The following is a 26065-nucleotide window of genomic DNA, read 5'->3' as shown; positions in this document are numbered from 1 at the left end:
GAATCTAACCATCTCCAGTTGATGTTAAAGAGCATTAGCATTGCTGAATCCCCCACTATCAACATCCTGGGGTTACCATTGACCAAAACTGGACCAGCCATATAAATATTGTGGCTACAAGAGCAGTTCAGAGGCTGGTAATTCTGTGGCGAGTACCTCTCCTCTTGACTCCCAAAGCCTGCCCACCATCTACAAGACACAAGTCAGGAGTGTGACAGAATACTCACTTGCTTGGATGAAGGCAGCTCCAGCAACATTCAAGAAGCTTGACACCATCCAAGAAAAAGTAGCCCACTTGATTGGCACCCCATCCACCACCTTAAACTTTCACTCCCTCCGCCACTGGCACACAGTGGCAGCGGTGTGTATAATCTACAAGATTCACTGCAGCAACTTGCCAAGGCTCCTTCAACAGCACCTACCAAACCCATGACCTCTGCCACCTAGAAGGGCAGCAGAAGCATGGGAACAGCACCATCTGTAAGTTCCCTCCAAGCCACACAACATCCTGACCTGGAACTATATTACTGTTCCTTCACTGTTGCTGGGTCAAAAACTTGGAACGCCCTTCCTAACAGCACTGTGGGTGTACCAACACCACATGGACTGCAGCGGTTCAAGAGGTGGCTCACCAACACCTACTCAAAGGCAATTAGGATTGGCAACAAATGCTGGCCTAGCCAGCAACGCTCAGATCCCTGGAACCAATTTTTAAAAACTGATATGGCAGATAGAGAGAAACTATTTCTGCTGGCTGGGGAGTCTGGGACCAGGGGCGTAGTCTAAATATTAGTGCCAGACCTTTCAGGAGTGAAATAAGGAAACGCTTCTACACACAAACGGTGGTAGAAGTTTAGAAAACTCTTCGACAAATGGCAATTCATGCTAGGTCAATTGTTAATTTTAAATCAGAGATTGATGGACTTTTCTTAATCAATGGTGTTAAGGGATTATGGAGTAAAGATAGGTATATGGACTTAGGTTGCAGATCAGCTGTAATCTCGCTGAAGGGTGGAATAGGCTCAAAGGACTAAATGGCCTATTCCTGCACTAAACTGTTGTCCTGGCACACTGAACTATGGAAAGGGCATTACAAGCAATTGAACCACAGAAAGTCCATCACAATTGAGACCAATCTTATTCTCACTTAACACCTGCACAGGTTACTGCCTTAGGGTGATGAGTAGGAATCCTGGTTCATTTTATTTCTTCCTGATCTAAGGAAGCAGAGATCAACTGTGCCATTCCAATTACGAGCACAGCTGAGGTCAGTCAACTCAGCGCAGTCTAGGAATCAAACCTGGGACCTTCTGGCCTTGTATTTTACTGCACCAGTTAATGTCACTATCCAATAATCTTTTGGAAGGGATGGGGTGGGCCGGTGGAGAAAGTTTGGAGGAAAGTGTCTTTTTAAAAAAATGCAAAACAGAACCTACTACGATTAAAAGAGTTCATATTTGTGGTCTCCCACATAAACATGACTCATTTGCTCTGCTCAGGAAACATTTCAAGAGTCTTTCAGTGCACTCAGGTTATAAATAGAAAATAAACAGATTTTTAAAATAGGAGCACAGCAGACTGGGGGATGCAGGAAAGAATCAAGAGACCAGTTGAACTTGAAACTGGTGCAGACTTAGTAGTTCTTACTCAGGTGAGGGGAAAAGATACGTGGGGGAGGGGGTGAAAAAAAGAGGATCAAAGCAATCAGTAGATAATTACTCCAGATTTGCTAATGGGGATCATGATCAGAAATAAAGCCCTTTATTTTCTTGCATCTGGTTGGAAAACCAGTCAAGAGACTCATTCGTAAAGTTTGGAGTCCCTGCCATATTTATCCACAGCAAGAGGAGAAAACATGGACAACCAGAAACCAGAGAGAGATTTTCTCTCATACTATTCCACAGGCTTTGACTGTGGGATGGTTCTACTGGATAAATCACCCTTGCTCTGGTCATCACTCTTCATGCCTGAGCATTTACAATGTGTGTTAGTGGCTATTTGAACATGGGAGCCACAAGAAGCAAACCCAAACTCAACAATAGTTAAAAAAATAGGTGGGGAACTAAATTGGTGGTACTCTCATCACTGTACTACTTCACATGTCTGAGTAGAATGCAAGGACCCTAAACTCTCATCCAATTATTCTTTGCTTTGTTTGCCTTTTCACCTATCCTTGCCAGAAATATCACTCTTGATATGCAACACTTACTTTGATCCCTTCCCTTTTTATAATGAGGAGGCACATAATAGCAGATGCTGACAAGCTTTGTGGTTCCTCTGGGTGTTGTGCACTTCCTGGACTGCCGAATAACATTAGTGAAGGAAAGTCGCATGTGCTCTTCTACACACTTCAGTCCAAAATACTTTGTGTTAAAGAACATGAGTGTGTTTAGCAGAACAAAGGGTGAGTATACTCCCAGTTGCTTACATTCCCAGAGATGCTCTTCCTCTACCCGAGAGAATATTAAACCTAAGAGAAAACAATGTCACAATATTAATGAAATATACACATCAAATTCCCATAAACAGGTTTTTAATTTACGCTGCACAATATTCTGAAGTAAAATTAGGAAGTACTAAAGTAGCTGGGCAGTTAGCATTGCCCCCAGCACCTTATGGCTTTGCAGGCAGTTCATGGAAAAAGCAACTAGAGCTCTCATTCAAATGTGCATGGACACTGCGTGAGAAAAAGGATCAGGATCAGTTATGGTGAACCAATGGTCAAATAGGCTGCCAACACTTGCTTCCAAACTCAGTCAATTGGACAAGTAACTTTGGAACCACAATCTACAAGGGATTTATAAAAAAAAATAGTATGGGCAGTCAACCCAATTCCTCACTATAGTCTATAATGCAATACAACAGCAGGACATGATTTTGGGGGCGTGGTGGGGGAACAAATATAGAAGTCTTACAAACTATATCTTGGGGTTACAGATAAGAGCCATCAGCTTAGTCCTGCTCAATCATCGTGAGCTGATCACAGTCTTGCATTGGGGAAAAACTAAGGAATGAAGCCAAAATTGCAAGCCAAAAGACTTGCAGGTTGATAGGTAAATTGGCCATTATAAATTGTCACTAGTATAGGTAGGAGGTAGGGAAATATAGGGACAGGTGGGGATGTTTGGTAGGAATATGGGATTAGTGTAGGATTAGTCTAAATGGGTGGTTGATGTTCGGCACAGACTCGGTGGGCCGAAGGGCCTGTTTCAGTGCTGTATCTCTAATCTAATCTAATCTAAGTATAAACTACATAGACACAAACACTAAAAACACCCAGAACAGAGAGCAGAACATTATTCACAGATGAAATAGAAACAGAAAATACTGGAAGAACGCAGCAAGTCTGAAAGCATCTGTAAAGAGAGAGAAACAGTGTCAACATTTCAGGTCTCTGACCTTTCATCAAAACATTATTCACATATTCATGTAGAAAAAAAAAGTTCAAATGCCAGAAATCAAACAAAAACAGAAAATGTTGGGAACACACAGCAGACCAGTGAGCATCTGAAATAACAAGAGAGGTTAATGTTTCAGCAAGAGCTCATCTACCAGAGATTAAATTACTGCCTTGTTGACACCCTCTCGGTTATTCTCCAGCAACAAAGTATGAATACTTATGAGTGGACATATGCAATGTTTAAAAATGTTACGAAATCTGCAGAATCACAGAATCAGAGAGTTTAAGGCACAGAAAGAGGCCACTTGACCAATCGTGTCTGTGCTGGCCAAAAGATGATCCACCTATTCTAATCCCACCTTCCAGTATTTGGTCTGCAGCTTACGGCACTTGAAGTGCATATCCAGATTCCTTTTAAATGAGTTGTGGGTCTCTGTCTCAGCTACCCTTTCCGGCAGTGAGTTCCAGACCATCACCACCCTCTGGGTGAAATGTTTTTCCTCATCTCCCCTCTAATACTTCTACCAATCACTTAAAACCTATGCCCCCTCATCACTGAACTCTCTGCTAAGGTGAATAGACTCTTCACCTCCACTCTATCTAGGACCCTCAAAATTTTGAACATTTCAATCAGATCTCCCCTCACACTTCTCTGTTCCAAGGAGAACAACCCCAGCCTATCCAATCTTTCCTCATAGCTGCATTTTTCCAGTCCTGGCAACATCCTCCTAAATCTCCTCTGTACCCTCTCCAGTGCAATTACATCCTTTCTGTAATGAGGTGACCAGAACTGCTCACAGTACTACAGTTCCAGCATAACCTCCCTGCTCTTGTATTCTACACCACGGCTAATAAAGGAAAGGATTCCATATGCCTTCTTAACCACCTTATCGACCTGTCCTCCTACCTTCAGGGATCTGTGGACATTCACTCCAAGGTCTCTTACATCCTCTACAGTTCTTAGTATTTTCCCATTAATCTTGTATTCCTTTGCCTTGCTTAACTTCCCCAAATGCATCACCTCACACTTCTCCAAGTTGAATTCCATTTGCCACTTTTCTGCCCATCTGACCAGACCATCAATATCTTCCTGCAGCCTACAGCTATCCTCCTCGCTATATACCACTCAGCCAATTTTTGTGTCGTCTGCAAACTTCTTGATCATCCCCCCTACATCCAAATCTCGAGAGACAATGGGTAAGCGCCTGGAGGTGGTCAGTAGTTTGTGAAGCAGCGCCTGGAGTGGCTATAAAGGCCAATTCTAGAGTGACAGACTCTTCCACAGGTGCTGCAGATAAAATTGGCTGTCTGGGCTGTTACACAGTTGACTCTCCCCTCGTGCTTCTGTATTTTTTCCTGCCAACTGCTAAGTCTCTTAGACTCACCACACTTTAGCCCCGCCTTTATGGCTGCCCGCCAGCTCTGGCAATCACTGGCAACTGACTCCCACGACTTGTGCTCAATGTTACAGGACTTCATGTCGCGTTTGCAGACATCTTTAAAGAGGAGACATGGACGGCAAGTGGGTCTGATACCAGCGACGAGCTCGCTATATATTGTGTCCTTGGGGATCCTGCCATCTTCCATGCGGCTCACATGGCCAAGCCATCTCAAGCGCCGCCGGCTCAGTAGGGTGTATATGCTGGGGATGTTGGCCGCCTCGAGGACTTCTGCGTTGGAGATATGGTCCTGCCACCTGATGCCAAGGATTCTCCGGAGGCAGCGAAAATGGAATGAATTGAGACGTCGCTCTTGGCTGACATACGTTGTCCAGGCCTCGCTGCCATAGAGCAAGGTACTGAGGACACAGGCTTGATACACTCGGACTTTTGGTGTTCTGTGTCAGTGCGCCATTTTCCCACACTCTCTTTGCCAGTCTGGACATAGCAGTGGAAGCCTTTCCCATGCGCTTGTTGATTTCTGCATCGAGAGACAGGTTACTGGCGATAGTTGAGCCTAGGTAGGTGAACTCTTGAACCACTTCCAGAGCGTGGTCGCCGATATTGATGGATGGAGCATTTCTGACGCCCTGTCCCATGATGTTCGTTTTCTTGAGGCTGATGGTTAGGCCAAATTCGTTGCAGGCAGCCGCAATCCTGTCAATGAGTCTCTGCAGACACTCTTCTGTGTGGGATGTTAATGCAGCATCGTCAGCAAAAAGGAGTTCCCTGATGAGGACTTTCCGTACTTTGGTCTTCGCGATTAGACGGGCAAGGTTGAACAACCTGCCACCTGATCTTGCGTGGAGGAAAATTCCTTCTTCTGAAGACTTGAACGCATGTGAGAGCAGCAGGGAGAAGAAGATCCCAAACAGTGTAGGTGCGAGAACACAGCCCTGTTTCACGCCACTCAGGATAGGAAAGGGGTCTGATGAGGCGCCGCTATGCTGAATTTTGCCTTTCATACTGTCATGGAATGAGGTGATGATACTTAGTAGCTTTGGTGGACATCCGATCTTTTGTAGTAGTCTGAAGAGACCGTGTCTGCTGACGAGGTCAAAGGCTTTGCTGAGATCAATGAAAGCAACGTAGAGGGGCATCTATTGTTCGCGGCATTTCTCCTGTAGCTGGTGAAGGGAGAACAGCATGTCAATGGTCGATCTCTCTGCTTGAAAGCCACACTGTGCCTCAGGGTAGACATGCTCAGCCAGCTTCTGGAGCCTGTTTAAAGCAACTTGAGCAAAGACTTTCCCCACTATGCTGAGCAGGGAGATTCCACGGTAGTTGTTGCAGTCACCACGGTCACCCTTGTTCTTATAGAGGGTGATGATATTGGCATCGTGCATGTCCTGTGGTACTGCTCCCTCGTCCCAGCACAGGCAAAGCAGTTCCTAGAGTGCTGAAAGTATAGCAGGCTTGGCACTCTTGATTATTTCAGAGGTAATGCCGTCTTTCCCAATATACACTATAAAAAGCAGGGGACCCAGTACTGAGCCCTGTAGAACGCCACTGGAAACAGCCCTCTAGTCGCTAAAACAGCCGTCAACAATTACCTTTTGTTTCCTGCCACTGAGCCAATTTTGTATCCACCTTGCTGCAGTTCTTTGGATCCCATGGGATTTTATTTTTTTTAACCAGTCCGCCATGTGGGCCCTTGTCAAAATCCTTGCTAAAATCCACGTAGACCACATCAACTGCACTACCCTCAACTATCTTCCTTGCTACTTCTTCAAAAAAATTCATGAAATTGGTCAAACAAGATCTTCCCTTCACAAATCAATGCTGACTATCCTTGATTAACTTGTGCCTTCCTAAGTGACAGTTTATCCTGTGTCTCAGAATAGATTCCAGTAATTTGTCCACTACTGAGGTTAGACAGACTCACCTGTAATTATTCGGTCTATCCTTTGCTCCCTTTTTAAACAGAGGTACAATGTTAACAGTTCTCCAATCCTCTGGCACCACACCTGCATCCAGTGAGGACTGGAAAATGATAGCCAGACCCTCTGCTATTTCCTCTCTTGCTTCTTTAAACAGCCTAGGATACATTTCATCTGGGCCTGGTGATTTATCAACTTTCAAGGATGCTAATCCCATTAATACTTCCTCTCTCCATTGCTGATCACATCCAATACTTCACACAGTTCCTCCTTATCTGCAAAGTCTGCATCGTCCCCCTCTTTTGTGAAGACAGACGCAAAGAATTCATTAAGAACCATACCAATATCTTCTGCTCCCACACGTGGGTTACCTTTTTGGTCTTTTATGGGTCCTACTCTCTCCTTAGTTACTCTTACCATATTAAGACTACATCTTTGGGTTCACCTTGGTTTTGCTTGCCAATATTCTTTCATGCCCTCCTTTTGCTTTCCTAATTTCATTTTAGATTTCACCCCTCCATTTTCTAAACTCATCTCAGCTTTCTGTAGTATTGAGTTCTCTGTGTCAGACATATGCTTTCCTTTTCTGCCTTATCTTGCCCTGTAGGCTCCTTGACATCCATGGGGCTCTAGATTTGGCCACCTCACCTTTTTCCTTTGTGGGAACATGTTTACCCTGAACTCCTTGAATCTCCCCTTTGAATACCTCCCACTACTCTGAAACTGATTTACCTTCAAGTAGCTGTTTCCAGTCCACTTTCGCTAAATCAGTCCTCAGTTTAGTAAAATTGGCCTTGACCCAATTGAGAACTCTAACTTCTGTTCCATCTCTGTCCTCTTCCATAATTGTATTAAAACTGACTGAATTATGATCACTACCGCCAAAATGCTCTCCCACTGCCACTCCTTCCACCTGCCCATCTTAATTGCCTAAAACTAAGCCTAAAACTGCACTCTCTCTTGTTGGACTTGCTACATACTGGCCAAAACAGTTCTCCTGAATGCACCTCAAAAATTCTGCTCCCTCGATTCCTTTCACACCAAAACTATCCCAGTTAATGTTGGGGCAATTAAAATCCCCTATTACTGCCTTAGCGTTCTTGCACTTCTCAGAGATTTGCCTACATATCTGCTCTTCTATCTCCCTCTGTTTGGGGGTCTATAGCAAACTCCCAGCTGTGTAAGTGCCTCTTTTTTTGTTCCTTAGCTCAATCCATATGACCTCATTTGACGAACCTTCCAACGTATCATCCCTCCTCACAGCTGTAATAGTTTCCTTGACCTTATCGCGTCTAAAAACCCTGTAACCAGGAACGTTGAGCTGTCATTCCTGTCCCTCTTTAAGTCATGTTTCTGTAATAGTTATGCTATCATACTGCCACATGTCTATCTGTGCCCTTAACTCATCTGCTTTATTTGCTATACTCCTTGCATTGAAATAGACACCCTTGAGCACTGCCAAACTCTTAAAAAAAAAATTTCTAACCCTCATTTCCTCTGTCTTCCAGACTCATCCATTAATTTTCCGCCTTCCATTTTAATTTGATTTTGTCCCAGCTGAGTCTACCCTCAGGTCCCCATCCCCTCGCCAAACTCGTTTAAACCCTCCCCAACAGCACTAGCAAAACGTCTCGCAAGGAACAAAGAACTTACCGTTTGGAAGCAAACTTGGTTGCCAGCCTTGTAACATTTTATTCAACTCTTGGACAAAGGTAAGGTAATAAAGATCAGTGAATATGTTGACCATTCGGTTGTTTTCAAGCAAGAACTGTAATAAAGCAGATGAAAAAAAGCAAAAGGTGAAATGAAGTAAACAAGTGCTTACTGTTCACACAAAAAAAATTACAATTCTGAACTACTTTTTGTTATGGGAACTCTGATTAAATCTATCCTAATGTGAAGAGTTTATCTGTACTTTCTCGCCCTGTATTTACTTCCTTTTTAGTTAGGCAGATCATTTTGATTGGCAACATTCCCATTACTGGGCATTAGTGAGTAAATAACTAGCTTAGATAGCTAGGTACTGAAGATTAGTGAGGCACCACACATTTATTTCCCCAATAGGACAGAGTCTGCAAGGGAAGCACCAAGTAGAAAATCAGGCAATTCTGCTCGAGGTGGCGGCAGGGAGAAGGAAAGATAGCTGTCTCCAATCCCCAGAGAACATGGTGATGGGGAAATGTGTTATATTATGTCCCCACTTAAAAAAAAATCCAACAAACACTGATATAACTGGATTTTAATTCCATGGGTTTTCCCATCAGGCTTGTCGAGAATTACCGATGATTGGCCAAATAGTTTGGTACATCGGACTCGGAAAATAAATCCATCACTGGCAGTTGAGATTATTCCTATTCTACTCCAAATAATCTTGCAAGCAAAGAACGTAACAAGGCAGGGTGGTCCAAACCTGACAAGCAGTGGGAAATTTACTAATGAATTGCATTGATTTGAAAGGTTAAACTCCAGAAATGCCAATTCAGACACTTTGGGATGTGTAAGCTTGAGACTGTGCACAGGTAAGAGGGCTGACTCTCTGCAGGATGAAAGTGTGCACCCCAACTTACTACTCAGATTTCTTTGCAGTTCTGCTTCAAGTCTCAAGCTAAACAAAATAAAGAGCCTGATGCATTAGCTGTGGTCAGCCAACTCAACAGAAACTTATAAATGAAACCTGGGATCTTTCTCGTCTGCATGGTTCAATGCTATATGACCAGTGTTGCAGTGACAAACCAGTTATTGGATTTAGATGAGCTGCTGTGGGCACAGGTGGAAGTCGGAAGATCAGCATGGGCCAAATAAGATGCCAAGATTACCAACAGTCAACAAAACCAAAATACCGCAGATGCTGGAAATCTGAAACAAAAACAGTTCAGCCTGAGACAATGACTGGGAAGAGGACTGAAATAGTGTCGAGGGTACGGAGCTTGTGATGGGGCCGAAGACAATGACTTCAGTTTTCCCAATTTAACTGGAGGAAATTGCAGCTCAACCAAGTCAGCATATCTGACAACACAGTAAAACCCAACACAATGGTATCCCAAGCTTTTGTCTTTTTGGGCTGTGTAGCTACTTATCATGGAGCCTTAAGGGCCACAATAGATTTTAAATCCAAGAATCATTGGCATGTATCTCTAGTTACTGTTGTTAACAGATCTAAATTTAAGGATAAGTCACCAAAGGTGTAACTCTTATGAAAAGCCCTTTCCACAACATCAGGCTCACAAAATTAAAAAAAAACAACAGCAAACAGGGCTGAGTTCTGTGGGCTCAGAGGCTTAATGTTGAACACTGTTACACTATACGCCTGCATTATGCACTGGTGAGACTGACTGCAGCTTGTTATTGTAAGCATTCGACCCCACGCACCATTATAGATTTTAAAAGTAATAATGAACAAACTGAAGATGCACATTTGCTTTTCTATAAACAAACTATAAAAATATTTTCACCGATTATAGATTGAAGATACTATTTATGAAAGATACAGAAGTGTCAATGATGTTAAAATTACAATTGTATCAATGTTTAATTTTAGTCTATTCATGTGCTTGTCAAATGTTTAACTGTACAAGCTCCAACAGTTAGTAGTCTGTGTCTTGACTGCTTTTGGAAGCCATCTTCCCCTTTTTCTGAACAAAATTTCTTCCAAATCCTAAAATACAGCTGCTTTCAGAAGAGGAAAACATTTATACTCCAGTGCTTGACCTCACCTGACCCAAGAGCTGGCAATGTTTCCTTTTGGTGAGAATCAGAAACTGCTTCCCACAAGAACGTGGATGTGAAGGCAGATGCAGTCATGTGTTCTGCATACTTTAATAGCACAGAGCATTCTTAAAGCCAGAGAAAAAACACATCTTGTGCACTGCCTAGTTTCTGAGAGACGGAAAAAAATACTAATGCAGGAAAGTAAACTGCAGACACGTTGGCATCCAAAAAGTGAAGAAGGTTGTTTACTGATGTTGGGGAGATAGACTGCTGTGAATTTCAAGCATTTGTATTTTTATTTCCTACTTTGTTGTGCCAGTTAGATTTTTTTTGGAAATGCATTTCCTTTTAAAAGCTATTTTCTGCATTTGCTCTTGGAGACCTCTACAGGCCTTGCATTAGAACACCACCTCTCACATTCTTCCCAGACCTTTTACCTCTGGTCTGCAGCTTAGGAGAGTGCTTGGAAGCCGGTTTTCAGGACTGCTAGTGCTGCTACAGACTGGATATTATGTTTCACTTGAAAGTGGCACTAAGGGGACTAGCAGTACTGCACGCATCTCCTGAATCCTCACTTTACTGAGATCGAGACTTTTCACGTCCTTTTCTAGCACTGCTTTCCCACCTGTCTTTCTCCTATTAATTGTAGCTTGGATAAGTTTTTTTTTTGAACACAATCAGAAGAGGTCGATCGAAGATCAAAAGCATCAACAACTGTTTGCATCACAAGTCTAGAACATGGGGACACAATTTCAAAATAAGGGGGAAGCCACTTAGGACAGAGATGAGGAAACATTTCTTTACTCAGAGGGTTGTGAATCGTTGGAATTTCTACCTCAGAGGGCTGTGGATACTCAGTCATTGAGTATGTTTAAAGCAGAGATTGACAGATTTCTAAATACCAATGACAGAAAGGGAGATGGGAATAGTGTGAGTAAAAGGCATTAAAATGGATGATCAGCCATGATCGTATTGAATGGTGCGGCAGGCTCCATGGGCTAAACAACCTACTCCTGTTCCTATGTTCCTAAACACCAAGACTGAACCCTGATAACTGCATAAGCATTTTGTCAGGAATTATCATCCTTGGATCATAAATTTACCAATCTGGTGATAACTAGTTGGTTAGCAAATCTTTACATGACAGCCCACTTATTCAGCATATTTCAACCAGTTTTTAAAAAAAGTTTTTGTTCACTAGCTGTCCTGAGAAAGTGGTGGTAGGCCTTTTCTTTTAACCTCTGCATTTGGTTCTTAACACCACACCGCCACCATCCCCCCCAACAAAAAAGGATGAGAATTTCTAAAACATGCCCTCTCCCCCTAAAAGAAATCTAGCACTGAAAAACTATACTGAGTGAGCACATTCAGTAACACGGTGCTTGAATAGAGATTCATTATTCAAATATGCTTGGATCAAGAATTCTGCGCAATGGGAGTAACTGGGCACAGACTGAAATGCTAGAAGTCTATGCTTGATCAGACATGTATTTACCCTGACTCAAGTGTCCTAATGGTCTATCCACCCATTAATCTCAATCTTATCTGTGGTGATATTGCCATTTTTATAATCTCAGTTGCTTTATTGCCTCTGGCTTTACACCAAATCCCTGCAAACTAGCGACGGAATCAATTTCAAAGGATGCACAGAGCACGTACACTACTTACCTATGTAAAAAACTGCAATAATGATCTATGATTATTGTTCTAATGCAGGCAAAACATAGACTTCTAGACTGGAATCTGACAGGTGGTCAGATTGCTGGCCCTGGGAAAGAATCAGTTAGCAGAGGAGACCATGCAACGAGTCGATTTCAACAGAATGAAGATGCAAGGAGGTGCAGGATGCATGTGCAGTGCGAGCAGTCTTCTTAGTGATACTTGAAAATCTCATACATATTTGGTCTAAAAGTAGCACTGGCAAAAACTTGCAAGCTGGTGATTCCAAGCACTTTCTAAAGCTGCAATGGCCCAGGGGGAGGGGAGGGGAGCAGAGCAGAGTGGGCGACAGTGGTGAGAAGGTGTGCAGGGACGAGTGGAAAATGTGAATACAAGAACACAAGAAATAGGAGCAGAAGTAGACCATATGGCCCATTGAGCCTGCTCCGCCATTCAATACGATCATGGCTGATCTTGGGCTTCAATTCCACTTCCCTGCCTGCTCCCCATATCCCTTGATTTCCTGCGAGACCAAAAATCTATCTATCCCAGCCTTAAATGTATTCAATGATGGAGCATCCACAACCCTCTGGGGTAGAGAATTCCAAAGATTCAGAACCCTTTAAGTGTAGTAACTTCTCATCTCAGCTCCTTATCCTTAGACTGCGTTCCCATATTCTAAATTCCCTGACCAGCAGGAACAATCTCTCAGCTTCTACCCTATCAAGCCCTTTCAGAATCTTGTATGTTTCAATGAGATCACCTCTCATTCTTCTAAATTCCAGCGAATATAGGCCCAATTTACACAGCCTCTCATCATAGGACAAACCCCTCAGCCCAGGGACCAATTTAGTAAATCTTCATCACACTGCCCCCAGTGCAAGTATATCTTTTCTTAAATGTGGAGACCAAAACTGCACACAGTATTCCAAGTGCAGTCTCACCAAAGCCCTGTACAATTTTAGTAAGGCCTCTTTATTCCTGTACTCCAATCCCCTTGCAATAAAGGCCAACTTGCCATTTGCCTTCCAAATAGCCTGCTGCACTTGCATGTCAACTCTGTGCATTCCTTGTACGAGTACCCACAAGTCTCTCTGAACATCGACACTTACCAGTTTCACATCTTTTTAAAAATATTCTGTTTTTCTATTTTTACAACCAAAGTGAACAGCTTCACACTTCCCTACATTATTCTCCATCTGCCATATTGTTGCCCATTCACTTAACTTGTCTATGTATCTTTGCAGCCTCTCTACATCCTCCTCGCAGCTTATCTTTCCACCTAGCCTTGTATCAGCAAACGTAGATACATTACTCTCTGTCTCTTCATCCAAGTCATTAATATAGTGTAAATAGCTGAGGTCCCAGCACTGATCCTTGCAGTACTCCACTATTCACTGCCTGCCAACTTGAAAATGCCCCATTTATGCCCACTCTTTGCTTCCTGTCTATTAACCAATCCTCTAGCCATGCTAATATATTACCCCCAACACCATGAGCTCTTACCTTGCCTATTAATCTTTTATGTGGCACCTTATCGAATGCCTTTTGAAAATCCAGGTATACAACATCTACTGGTTCCCCTTTATCGACCCTACTAGTAACATTCTCAAAAATACTCTAATCAATTTGTCAAACAGGATCTCCCTTTAGTAAAGCTATGCTGACTTGTTCCAATCATACTATACTTTTCCAAGTGCAATGTTAAGACATCTTTAATAATAGTTTCCAGCATCTTTCCAACAACTGATGTCAGGCTAACTGGCCTGTAGTTCCCTGTTTTCAATTGATGGGACCATTCCTCAATCTAAGGAATTCTGGAAAATCATAGCCAGCGCATCCACCATCTCTGCAGTTATCTCTTTTAGAATCCTTGGATGTAGGCCATCAGGTCCCGGGGACTTGTCAGATTTTAGTCCCTCAAGTTCCTCCAATACTTATTCTTGGCCGATATCAATATAGTTAAATTTCCTCACTCTTTTTAGCCCCGGGGTTACTGCCTATTTCTGGCATGGAACTTGAGTTTTCCCACTGTGAAGACAGACAGAAAAATATTTGTTCAATGCCTCTGCCATTTCCTCATTCCCCATGATTTCTCCTGTCTCTGCCTCTAAAGGACCAATGGCTACTTTAGCTACTCTCTTCCGTTTTATGTACTTATAAAAGCTCTTACAATTTGTTTTTATATTGCTGACTAGTTTACTCTCATTCTATTTTGTCCCTCATCAACTTTTTGATGGCCCTTTGCTGGTTATATGTCATATTCTAATGCATGGTCTGGAGAACTTGGAGAAGAAACAGAGAAAATAGATTTGTGGAGTATAAAAACACAATTTCAATTCAGGCAGTGCATTCCAGATCATAGCTCACTGCAAGCAGACAGGGAATGGGTGACTGCGAGATAGTCAAGGAGGACCCAGGCAGGTAGTGCATGAATCCAGAGTGCATCTCAGTCTCTAACTGGTATTCAGTTCTGAATACTGGTAAGTGTGATTGTTCCTCTGGAGAGTGTAGCCAAAGCCAAGTCCACAGTACCACGTGTGGCTCAGCTGTTCCTGGGGTGGGGTGGTGGGGTCCAGGGAGAGGAAGATTGGGAAAGCAATAATGATGGGGCTTTCTATAGTTAGGGGAACAGACAGGCATCTCTGTGGCTGCCAGGTTCCAGAATGTCATTGAGCGGCTGCAGAACATTCTGAGAGGGAAGAGTGAACAGCCAGATGTGGTCCATGTTGGTACCAAAGGCAGGTAGAAAGAGGGATGAGGTCCTGCAGGCAGAGTTTAGGGAGCTAGGAAAGAGATTAATAAATAGGACTTTAAAAAGTACCAATCTCCGGGTTACTTCCAGTGCCATATGCCAATGAGTACAGAAAAGGAGGAAAGAGCACATGAATGCGTGGCTGGAGAGACAGTGCAGGAGGGAGTGCTTTAAATTCCTGGGACACTGGGACTGGTTCTGGGGAGGTAGGATCTATACAGGCTGCAGAGGTTGCAACTCAACAGAGCCAGGATCAAATGTCCTCCTGGGGAGGTTTGCTAGTGCTGTGGGAGAAGGTTAGGAACCAAGAGGGACTGCAATGAAGGTTCACCAAACTAGTTCCTGGGATGGAGGGATCGTCCTATGAGGAAGGATTAAATAGACTGGCCCTTTATTCTCTGGAGTTAAGAAGATTGAGGGGTGATCTCATTCAAACATACAAAATTCTTATAGGGTTCAACAGGGTTGATGCAGGAAGGAAGCTTTCCCTGGCTGGGGAGTCCAGAACCAGGGGACATAGTCTCAGAATAAGGGGCAGGCCATTTAGGACTCAAAAGAGGAGGAATTTATTCACAGGATGATAAATATTTGGAATTCTCTGCCCCAGAGGGCTGTGGAGGCTCAATCGTCGAGTATGTTCAAGACAGAGATCAATAGATTTCCACATATTAAAAACATCAAGGGTTACGGGGATAGTGCAGGAAAATGGTGTTGAAATAGATCAGCCATGGCCTCACTGAATGGCGGTGCGGGCTCGGAGGACTGAATAGCCTACTGCTGCTCCTATTTATTGTTATGTTCTTAAGATGTAGCATTAGAAAAGAGGAATAAGGTGCATAAAGGGTTGGGAGAAACAAATGGCACTACAGTAAGAAATAGTATGGCATTACCTGGGGTCAAAGTGGAAATATCAGATTTGCAGTTAATGTGGTAAATAAGGTTGGTGAGCTGCAGGCGCACATAGACACATTACACTACTAGGTGTATTCTACAGGCCACTAGTAGGAAAGGTATACAGGAACGAATTTGCAGGGAAATTAGAGAGATGCAAGAACTAGAGAGTAGTGTAGTGGGGGACTTCAATTATCCTAATACAGACTGGGATAGTGACAGGGTGAAGTGCAGAGAAGGGGAAGAATTTCTGAAATGTATTCAGGAGAATTTTCTTCAGCAGTATACTTACACATCTCAGTATTCGAGATTTGGTCTCACCAATGCCCTGTATAACTGAAGCATGATCCTTACTTTTATTTTCAATTCCTCTCGTAATAAAGTTTAGCATTGTTAGCTTTCTTTATGACTTGCTGTACCTGCATACTAACTTTTTGTGACTCATGCACCAGAACACCTAGATCCCTCTGCACCTCGGAGTTCTGCAGTCATTCTCTGTTGAAGTAATACTCTGCTTTTTTATTCTTCTTGCCAAAGTGAAGAACTTTATATTTTCCCACATTATACTCCATCTGTCAGATTTTTGCCCACTCACTCAACTTATCCATATTGGTGTGCAACGTCCTTATGCCCTCTGCACTATATACTTTCCTACTTATCTTTGTGCCATCTGCAAATTTAGCTACCATGCCATCGCTCCCCTCATCCAAGTCATTGATATAATTTGTAAAAACTTGAGGCTCCAGCACAGACCCCTGCGGGACTCCATTCGTTATATCCTGCCAAACAGAAAAGGACCCATTTATGCATACTCTCTGTTTTCTGCCAGCCAGCCAATTTTCTATCCATGCTAATATGTTACTACTACACCATGAGCTCCTACTTTGCACAATAATCTTTCATGTGGCACCTTGTCAAATGCCTTCTGGAAATTCAAGTACAGTACATCAACAGGCCCCCCTTCATCCACGGCACACGTTACTCCTTCCAAGAACTCCAATCAATTGGTTAAACATGATCTCTCTTTCACAAAGACATGCTGACTATTCCCGATTACCTTGAGTTTTTCTAAGTGCCCGGCTATAGCCTCCTTAATGATCAATTCTAACATCTTCCCCACAACAGGCGTCAAGCCTACTGGCCTATAGTTACTGGTTTTCTGCCTTTCTCCCCCTTGAATAGAGGGGTTATATTTGCTATTTTCCAGTCTGATGGAACCTTTCCAGAATCTAGAGAACTTTGAAAAATTACCAACACATCGACTACCTCATTAGCTACTTCTTTTCAGACCCAAGGATGAAGCCCTTCAGCACCCGGGGACTTGTTAGCTCACTGCTCCATCAGTTTGGTCAGTACCGCCTGCCTGGTGATTGCAATTTCACCAAGTTCCTCTCTTCCTTCCACCTCCTAGATATCTAGGCAGATTAATTAGATAGAGAGAAACTGTTCCCACTGGAGAAGGCTCGAGACCCAGAGAACACAGATTTACAGTAATTGACAAAAGGCATGAGGATAAACTTATTTTATGCAAGTGGTTACAATCTGGAATGCACTGCCTGAAAATGGAGGCAGATTCAATCATGACTTTCAAAAGGTAATTGAATAAGAACCTGAAGGAAAACATTTGCTGGGCTACAGAAAAAGTAGAGGGAGTGGGACTGGCTGAGTTGCTCTTGCAGAGAGCAGACGTGGACACAATGGGCCGAATGACCACCTCCTGTGCTGTAACCATTCTATGATTCTATAAATTTGGTTTTGCTGTAGCACTATGTAGCCAAATATGAAAAGTAATGGGAAGTATTACATGGGTCTGGTAGCAGTTTAAAAAAAACTAACAAGAATGGGCCACGATCAATATATGGCTGTGGGGAGAAACTAAGGGATTTCCACCTCACCTCTTTTTAAAAAAGAAAGCAAATGTCTATTAGCAATAGTGGGACTGGGCTATCATTGGGGTGGGAGGGGGAGATGATGAGCTCAGCAGTTGTGCTATATCCAGTGACCCTGCTGAAAAGTGGTCAAGTGTGGAAGTGTGAATATCCGTTAATGTCAGAAATGGTCAAATAACCCCTCAGTGCTTACTGTCCAGAGTTATACAAGAAGAAATGTCCTTTGTGCATAGGTAGAATTAGACCCTAGGAAGGAGTCGCTGCCATCAGGAGCAGAGAAACTGCTCACAAACTGATTTCATTTGGTATTGCGTTCACAAGTCCGAGTTTTCAAACTACTAAAGTACTGGAGTACCAGTTAATTGACGCTCCTGCAATCGAAGTAAGTGCTGGAGCAACATCTATTCACTTTCCAGTAAAAAAGGTGATAAGAAAAACACTTGATATTCAAAAAAATACAACAAGCAACGCATCAATGTGCACATTTGTAACTGAGGCCACATTTCAATTGGAGGCTCAAACTAAATTAACCTCCTTCTTGGCTCAGTTGAAAGTTGCTCGAGTTATAAAACCTACGATGGTTCACAATCGACAATTACATTTGATTATGCTTGCACCAGCCAATGTGTCACTGCTCCCTCCAGTGGAAGAGCACCACAAAAGCAGAATGATGAAAGCAAAACAAAAACCAATGCAAAAAAGGTTTCAAACAAATTATCAGAAATCACAATAAAGAACACTCATGCAATTTGATATAAGACACAGAACACAAAATGAAGCGAACAGTTAACCCTTTTAAAAAAAAAACTTGAAGGGGGCACCTGGATTTGAACCAAGGACCTCTTGATCTGCAGTCAAATGATCTGCCACTGAACTATACCCCAACATTTTGTGGAGCCAGCTAATGTTCCTCCCTTAAAAGCTTGTACACGATATAGGCTAAGGTATCTATATTATTTTAATTCTCAGGCAAGATATAGCAACATAGGAGCAGGCCATTCAGCTCATCGAACCTGTCCCACCATTCAATACGATCATGGCTGATCTTCCACTTCAATGCCTTTTTCCCATGCTATCCTCATATCCCCTTATGTCATTGGTATTTAGAAATCTGTTAATCTTTGCTTTAAACATACTCAATGACTGAGCTTCCACAGTCCCCTGGGGTAGATAATTCCAAAGATTCACAACCCTCTGAGTAAAGAAATTTCTCCTCATCTCCGCCCTAAGTGGTTACCCCCTTATTTTGAAATTGTGTCCCCTGGTTCGAGACTGCCCAACCAGGGGGAACATCTTACCTGCATCTACCCTAACTATCCCTATTTTGTAGGTTTCAATGAGATCACCTCTCATTCTTCAAAACTCTAGACAATACAGGCCCAGTTTCCCCAATCTCTCTTCATAGGACAGTCTTGCCATCCCAGAAAGAAGTCTGGTGAACCTTCGTTGCACTCCCTCTATGGCAATAATAAAGGTAAGGGGACCAAAACTACACACAGTACTTCAGGTGCAGTCTAACCAAGGTTCTATGCAACTGAAGCAAGATTTCACTACTCCTGTACTCAAATCTTCTTGCGATAAAGGTCAACATACCATTAGCCTTCTTAATTGCTTGCTGCACCTGCATGTTAGCTTTCAGTGACTTACTGACAAGGACACCCAGGTCCCTTTGTACATCTACACTTTCTAATCTCTTACCATTTAAGAAATACTCTGCAAATCTATTCCTCCGTCCAAAGTGGACAATCTCACAATTTTTCCACATTATATTCTATCTGCCACGTTCTTGCCCACTCACTAAGTCTGTCCAAATCCCCTTGAAACAGCTTTGCATCTTCCTCACAACACACATTCCCACCTAGTTTTGTGTCATTCGCGAACTTGGAAATATTACATTTGGTCCCCACATCCAAATCATTGATATATATTGTGAACAGCTGGGGCCCAAGCACTGATCCATGCGGTACCCCACTAGTCACAGCCTGCCAACGCGAGAATAACCCATTTATTCCTACTCTTTGTTTTCTGCCTGTTAACCAATCCTTAATCCACGCCAGTATATTACCTCCTAACCCACGTGCTTTAATTTTGCTAACCAACCTCCTGTGGGGGACTTTATCAAAAGCCTTCTGAAAATCCAAGTATACGAAGTCCACCGACTCCCCTTTATCAATTCTGTTCGTAACATCCTCAAAAAACTCCAACAGGTTCATCAAACATGATTTCCCATTCATAAATCCATGTTGGCTATGCTCAATCAGATTATTATCCAAGTGTCCATTTATCACATCCTTTAGAATAGATTCTAACATTTTTCCAATGACTGATGTAAGGCCAACAGGTCTGTAATTCCCTGTTTTCTCTCTCCCTCCCTTCTTAAATAGTGGGGTGACATTTGTGACCTTCTAATCTGCAGGAACCGCTCCAGAATCTATAGAATTTTGGATGATAATCACCCAATGCATCCACTATCTCCATTACAACCTCTTTCAACACTCTGGGATGTAGAATATCAAGTCCCTGAAAACTTAACAACCTTCAGCCCCATTAATTCCTCCAATACAACCTTCTTACTAAAACTAATTTCCTTCAATTCCTCATTTTCCCCCATCCCCTTGGATCTCTAATTCTGGGAGATTTCTTGTCTCTTCCTTGGTGAAGACAGACGCAAAGTAATCATTTAGCTTCTCTGCCATTTCTCTATTCCCCACTATAAATTCTCCTGACTCTGACTGTAATGAACCCACATTTGTCTTAGCCAAACGTTTCCTTTTTATGTGCCTCTGGAAGCTTTTACAGTCCATTTTTACATTTTTTTGCTACCTTACATTCATATTCTATTCTCCCTTTATCAGTTTCTTCGTCCTCCTTTGCTGTATTCTAAAATCCTCCCAATCTTACAATGAATGAGATCACTCAGGAATGATTCAGCAACTGAAATAAAGATGCAAGCTTTTTTTTGAAAAGCCAAAGGATTTCTAAAAGGACTGATGGCTATTTTACTAAATTTTTTAAGAGTATTTTGTGCTAATGGTATCATCTCACCCTTAACCTCATTTACTACATAAACACAAGAAATAGGAGCAGTTAGACAACCATATGGCCCATCAAGCCTGCTCTGCCATTCAATACAATCGTGACTGATCTTGGGCTTTAACCCCACTTTCCCGCCCGGTTGCCTAGATTTCCTGAGACACCAAAAATCTGTCAATCCCAACCTTAAATGTATTCAACGATGGAGCATCCACAATTCTCGAGGGTAGAGAATTCCAAAGTTTCACAATCCTTTCCTAAATGATCGTCCCCTTATCCTGAGACTTTGCCCCTGTATTTTAGGTATCCTGAGCAGCAGAAACAATCTCTCAGTGTCTACCCTATCCAGCCCCTTTAGAATCTTGTATGTTTCAATGAGATTGCCTCTCATTCTTCTAAACTCCAGAGAATATATGCCCAATTTACTCAGCCTCACAAAGGACAAACCCCCTCATCCCAGGGACCAATTTATTGAACGTTCACTATACCGGCTCCAATGCAAGTATATCTTTTCTTAAATGTGAAGGCCAAAACTGCACACAGTACTCCAGATGTAGTCTCATCAAAACCCTGTACAACTGCAGCAAGACTTCTTTATTCCTGTACTCCAATCCCCTTTCAATAAAAGCCAACATGCCATTTGCCTTAACTGCTTGCTGTACTTGCATGCCAACTTGCTACTTTCCTTGTACAAGCACACCCAAGTCTCTTTGAACATTAACATTTACAAATCGTACAACTTTTAAAAACATTAAAATAAAAGCAAAATACTGCAGATGTCGGAAATCTGAAAAAAAAACAAAGTGCTGGAAATACTTAGCATGTCTGGCAGCATCTGTGCAGAGAGAAGCAAAGTTAACGTTTCAGGTAAGCGACCTTTCATCAGAACTGGCAAAGGTTAGAAAAGAATTAGGTTTTAAGCAAGTCAAGCCGGGGGGGGGGGGGGGGGGGGGAAGCGAACAAAGGGGAACCTTTGTATTTCCAGCACTTTTTGTTTTAAAAAACATTCTTTTCTATTCTTACGACCGAAGTGAACAACTTCACACTTCCCTACATTATACTAAATCTGCCATCCTGTTGCCCACTCACTTAACCTGTTTATATCTCTTTGTAGCCTGTGTCCTCCCCACAGCTTACCTTTCCACTTACATTTGTATCATCAGCAAACTTAGATACATTATTCTGTCTCTTCATCCAAGTCATTAATATAGATTGTAAATAGCTGAGGCCCCAGCACTGATTCTTGCAGAACTTCACTATTCACTGCCTGCCAACTTGAAAATGCCCCATTTATGCCCACTCTTTGCTTCCTGGCCATTAACCAATCCTCTATCCATGCAAATATATTACGCCCAACTCCATGAGTCCTTATCTTGCCTATTAACCTTTTGTGTGGCACCTTATCGAATGCCTTTTGAAAATTCAGGTATACTACACCTACTGGTTCCCCTTTATCTAACCTACATACTCAAAAAACTCTCAAATTTGTCAAACACTATTTCCCTTTCGTAAAACCATGTTTACTTGTTCTAATCACAGTGTGTTTTTTCGAAGTGCATTAAGACTTCCTTAACAACAGATTCCAACATTTTCCCAAAGACTGATGTTAGGCTAACTGGCCTATAGCTCCCAGTTTTCTCTCTCCCTCCTTTCTTGAAAAGCAATGTAACATTTGCCAACTTCCAATCTGATGGGACCGTTCCTGTACCTGAGGAATTTTGGAAAATCAGCTGGCACATCCACCATCTCTGCAGCTGTCTCTTTTAGAACACTCGGGTGTAGGCCATCTGGGCCCGGGATTTGTCAGATTTTAGTCTCTTAAGTTTTTCCAATACTTTTCCTCTGCTGATATGAATTTCCTTAATTTCTTCACTCTTTTTAGCCCCTAGGTAACTGTCTATTTCTGGTATGAAACTTGTGTCTTCTATTGCGAAAACAGACAAAAAATATTTGTTTAATGCCTCTGCCATTTCCTCATTCCCCATGATAATTTCTCCTGTCGCTGCTTCTAAGGGACCAATGTTTACTTTAGCTACTCTCTTCCTCTTCACATACCTATAAAAGCTCTCACTGGCTAGTTTACTCTCATTTTATCTTGTCCGTTTTTTAAAACCAACTTTTAAAAAATTCATTAATGGGATGTGGGTGTCGCTGGCTAGGCCAGCAATTATTTCCCATCCCTAATTGCCCTCGAGAATGTGGTGGTAAGATGCCTTCTTGAACCGCTGCAGTCCATGTGGGGTAGGTACACCCACAGTGCTGTTAGGAAGGGAGTTCCAGGATTTCGACCCAGTGACAGTGAAGGAACCGCAATATAGTTCCAAGTCAGGATGGTGTGTGGCTTGGGAGGTGAACTTGCAGGTGGTGGCGTTCCCATGCATCTGCTGCTCTTGACCTTCTAGGTGGTAGTGGTCATGGATTGGAAGGTACTGTCTAAGGAACCTTGGCGCATTGCTACAGTGCATCTTGTAGATGGTACACACTGCTGCCACTGTGCATCGGTGGTAAAGGGAGTGAATGTTTGTGAATGGTGTGCCAACCAAGCGGGCTGGATGGTATAGAGCTTCTTGAGTGTTGTTGGAGCTGCACCTATCCAGGCAAGTGGAGAGTATTCCATCACACTCCTGACTTGTGCCTCGTAAATGGTAGACAGGCTTTTGGGAATCAGGAGGCGAGTTACTCACCACAGGATTCCGAGCCTCTGATCTGCTTTTGTAGCCACAGTATTTATATGGCTACTCCAGTTCAGTTTCTGATCAATGGTCACCCCCAGGATGTTGATAGTGGGGGATTCAGCAATTGTAATGCCATTGAATGTCAAGGGGAGATGGTTAGATTCGCTCTTGTTGGAGATGGTCATTGCCTGGCACTTGCATGGCATTAATGTTACTTGCCACTTAACAGCCCAAGCCTGGATATTGTCCAGGTCTTGTTAGATCTGGACAGGGACTGCTTCAGTATCTGAGGAGTCGCGAATGGGGCTGAACACTGTGCAATCATCAGCAAACAACCCCACTTCTGACCTTATGATGGAAGGAGGTCATTGATGAAACAGCTGAAGATTGTTGGGCTGAGGACACAACCCTGAGAAACTCCTGCAGCGATGTCCTGGAACTGAGATGATTGACCTCCAATAACCACAATCATCTTCCAAGTAGCGGAGAGTTTTCCCTGATTCCCATTGACTCCATTTTTGCTAGGGGTCCTTGATGCCATACACAGTCAAATGCTGCCGCGATGTCCGGTTACAGGCTGTACCCAACCAGCCCACGCTTGCAAAACTCAAAACACAGTGTCCAACATTAGATGTGATTCCGCGATTGGACAACATTTGCTAAATAATCCTCAGTGTGCTAAGCATTATGCTGACAACCAATTTAAGGGGGCTCACAGTGTGGCACATTTGTGCGTACTAGAAGCTACATATATTAATACACAGAGCCCTGTTCTTTGCAGACAGAAAGAATATGTGTACAAACATTGCGCCTGTTTCAAAATAACTGACAGCGATTCGCTGGTTCATTCCTCAGGGTAATGCCTTGACCAAAGTCAAGCTGCCTGTTATAAATTTCAAACAAAGCTTGGCAGTTAACTGCCAGTCACCGCTAACTGGTGCGTTCTCCATGGCAAAGCCTCTACCAGAGTTTACTTGCCAATCAGCACCCTCTTCTCATACAGTATACATTTGTTGTTTTCTCTTACATGGGTATTCTTGTGGATTGTCCTGATGAGTGTAAGACAAAAAGGTTCGACATAATGTCTCTATTTTTAGCAATACTTAAGTTCTGTCCTCTCACTGTCCTGACACTGCTTTCCCTTCAAGTAGCTGTTTCCATACAACTCAACTTAGCAAAATTGGCCTTTATCAATTTAACACCTATACTCTTGGTCTATCATTGCCTTTTCCCATATCTACTCTAAATCTAACTGAATTACTATCACTACCACCAAAGTGCTCCCCCACTGATATCTCTTCCACCTGCCCAGAATTATTCCTTAAAAATTTTTTCCACTTTGATCAGCATCCATGCCCCCATAACACCTTGAGTTCAGGCTGAGAAGATTAATTGACTTCATTGGGCTGCTCTCATCCACTCCCTTGCAGAGAGCAACATTAGTGATGCCTCGGAAGCAAGTTGTTAGCAGAACATGCATAACATTAGGATATCAGAACCAGTTTAGGATGCCTTGAAATCATTCCAATTTGCATCTTATTCTCTGTTTTTAAAAGACGACTTATTAACAATTACAATATTCAACATGAAATCAACAAAACTTCGTTACGGGGTTGGAGGGTGGTATATTCATCACAGTGGAAGGTGACTCTGAAGACCTTTTGCAGCCCCACCCACCCCTGCCCCAACAGCATTGAACTTAGATCAGTAACTCACAGTACAAGGATATGTAGACAAAAAGCTGACACTCAATCATTTCTAAATATACAACACAATTAACATGCCTACTCAGCTCTCACAAATCTGAATTTATAAACAAACCTGTTGAATTCCGAGACACAAATAGTAAACACTATCTGGCTCATAGCGCTCCCCGTTGGGCCGCTGTACTTCTTTAACAAATTGGGCCAGCCCGTAGTTAAGTTCTGCAGCAGTGCAGGATAAGATATCTTCTTTAATCCTCATCGGTTTAGCTGATAAGGAAGAACAAAATATATATATTTTTAAAAAATGGAGCAAACAAGTAGTTCCCACAAAGTTGGGGTCCCACAAGATAGCTTCTGATGTAAATGCTCCCTGCATTGTCTACTTCCTCCTCTTCTCATGAAGGTTGGTTTTGAATCCTTACTGGGCTACTGCTCCAGAAGAGGCTTAAGGGAATGACTGACACCACTGAGTCTCAAAAATATCTATGTTAGTCCCAAATTCTAAGCCAGCCATATAAAAATGGTAGCTACAAGACGGCAGAGGCTGAGCATGCTACAACAAGTGTTTCACCTCCAGGTTTCTTCACCTACAAGGCTCAAGTCAGGAGTGTGATGGAATATTCACCACTTGCCGAAATAGGTGCAGCCACGCTCAAGAAGCTTGATGCACTGCAACAACTTCAAGTCTATTTTGACTGCATCTCCTTCGCTTACGACCTCTGCCACGGACAACAATGTTGTAGGACACACTGCTGATTTGGATATACATCACCATTGCCCTGTTATCGCTGGGTCAATATCCTGGAAATTTCTTCTCAACGCCATTGTGGGAGCATCATCACTCTAAGAAATGCTTTGAGGAAAGAACTGGAGAGCACGACAGCTACCAAAATATTTGAGCTGCAACATTTTTTGTTGCAGCATTTTTGAAGAATAGAAGTTTATTGATTTGTAATCCCATTTTTTATTTTCAGGTACTTGCTATTTCTTGAGTGAAATAGTAAAAAGTAGTGTCCTAGGCCCAACCATC

At 42.6% G+C, this 26065-nt stretch overlaps 1 protein-coding gene across 2 annotated transcripts in view; it reads right to left on the bottom strand.

The window, feature by feature from the left end:
* Positions 1–26065, bottom strand: part of LOC137377567 (zinc finger MYM-type protein 3-like) — a 130074-nt gene that overhangs the window by 13419 nt on the left and 90590 nt on the right. For both annotated transcript variants that reach the window (XM_068047330.1, XM_068047331.1), the window contains 3 exons: positions 25151–25302; positions 8373–8487; positions 2210–2470 (listed from right to left, as the gene is read on the bottom strand). In XM_068047330.1, the coding sequence (XP_067903431.1) occupies positions 2210–2470; positions 8373–8487; positions 25151–25302 (528 nt within the window). The remainder of the gene's footprint in view (positions 1–2209; positions 2471–8372; positions 8488–25150; positions 25303–26065) is intronic.

The sequence above is a fragment of the Heterodontus francisci genome, chromosome 15, assembly GCF_036365525.1.
Source record: "Heterodontus francisci isolate sHetFra1 chromosome 15, sHetFra1.hap1, whole genome shotgun sequence".
Classification (NCBI taxonomy): domain Eukaryota; kingdom Metazoa; phylum Chordata; class Chondrichthyes; order Heterodontiformes; family Heterodontidae; genus Heterodontus; species Heterodontus francisci.
Note: the sequence above shows the minus strand (reverse complement) of the source record. Positions and strands in the feature narration are given on the sequence as shown.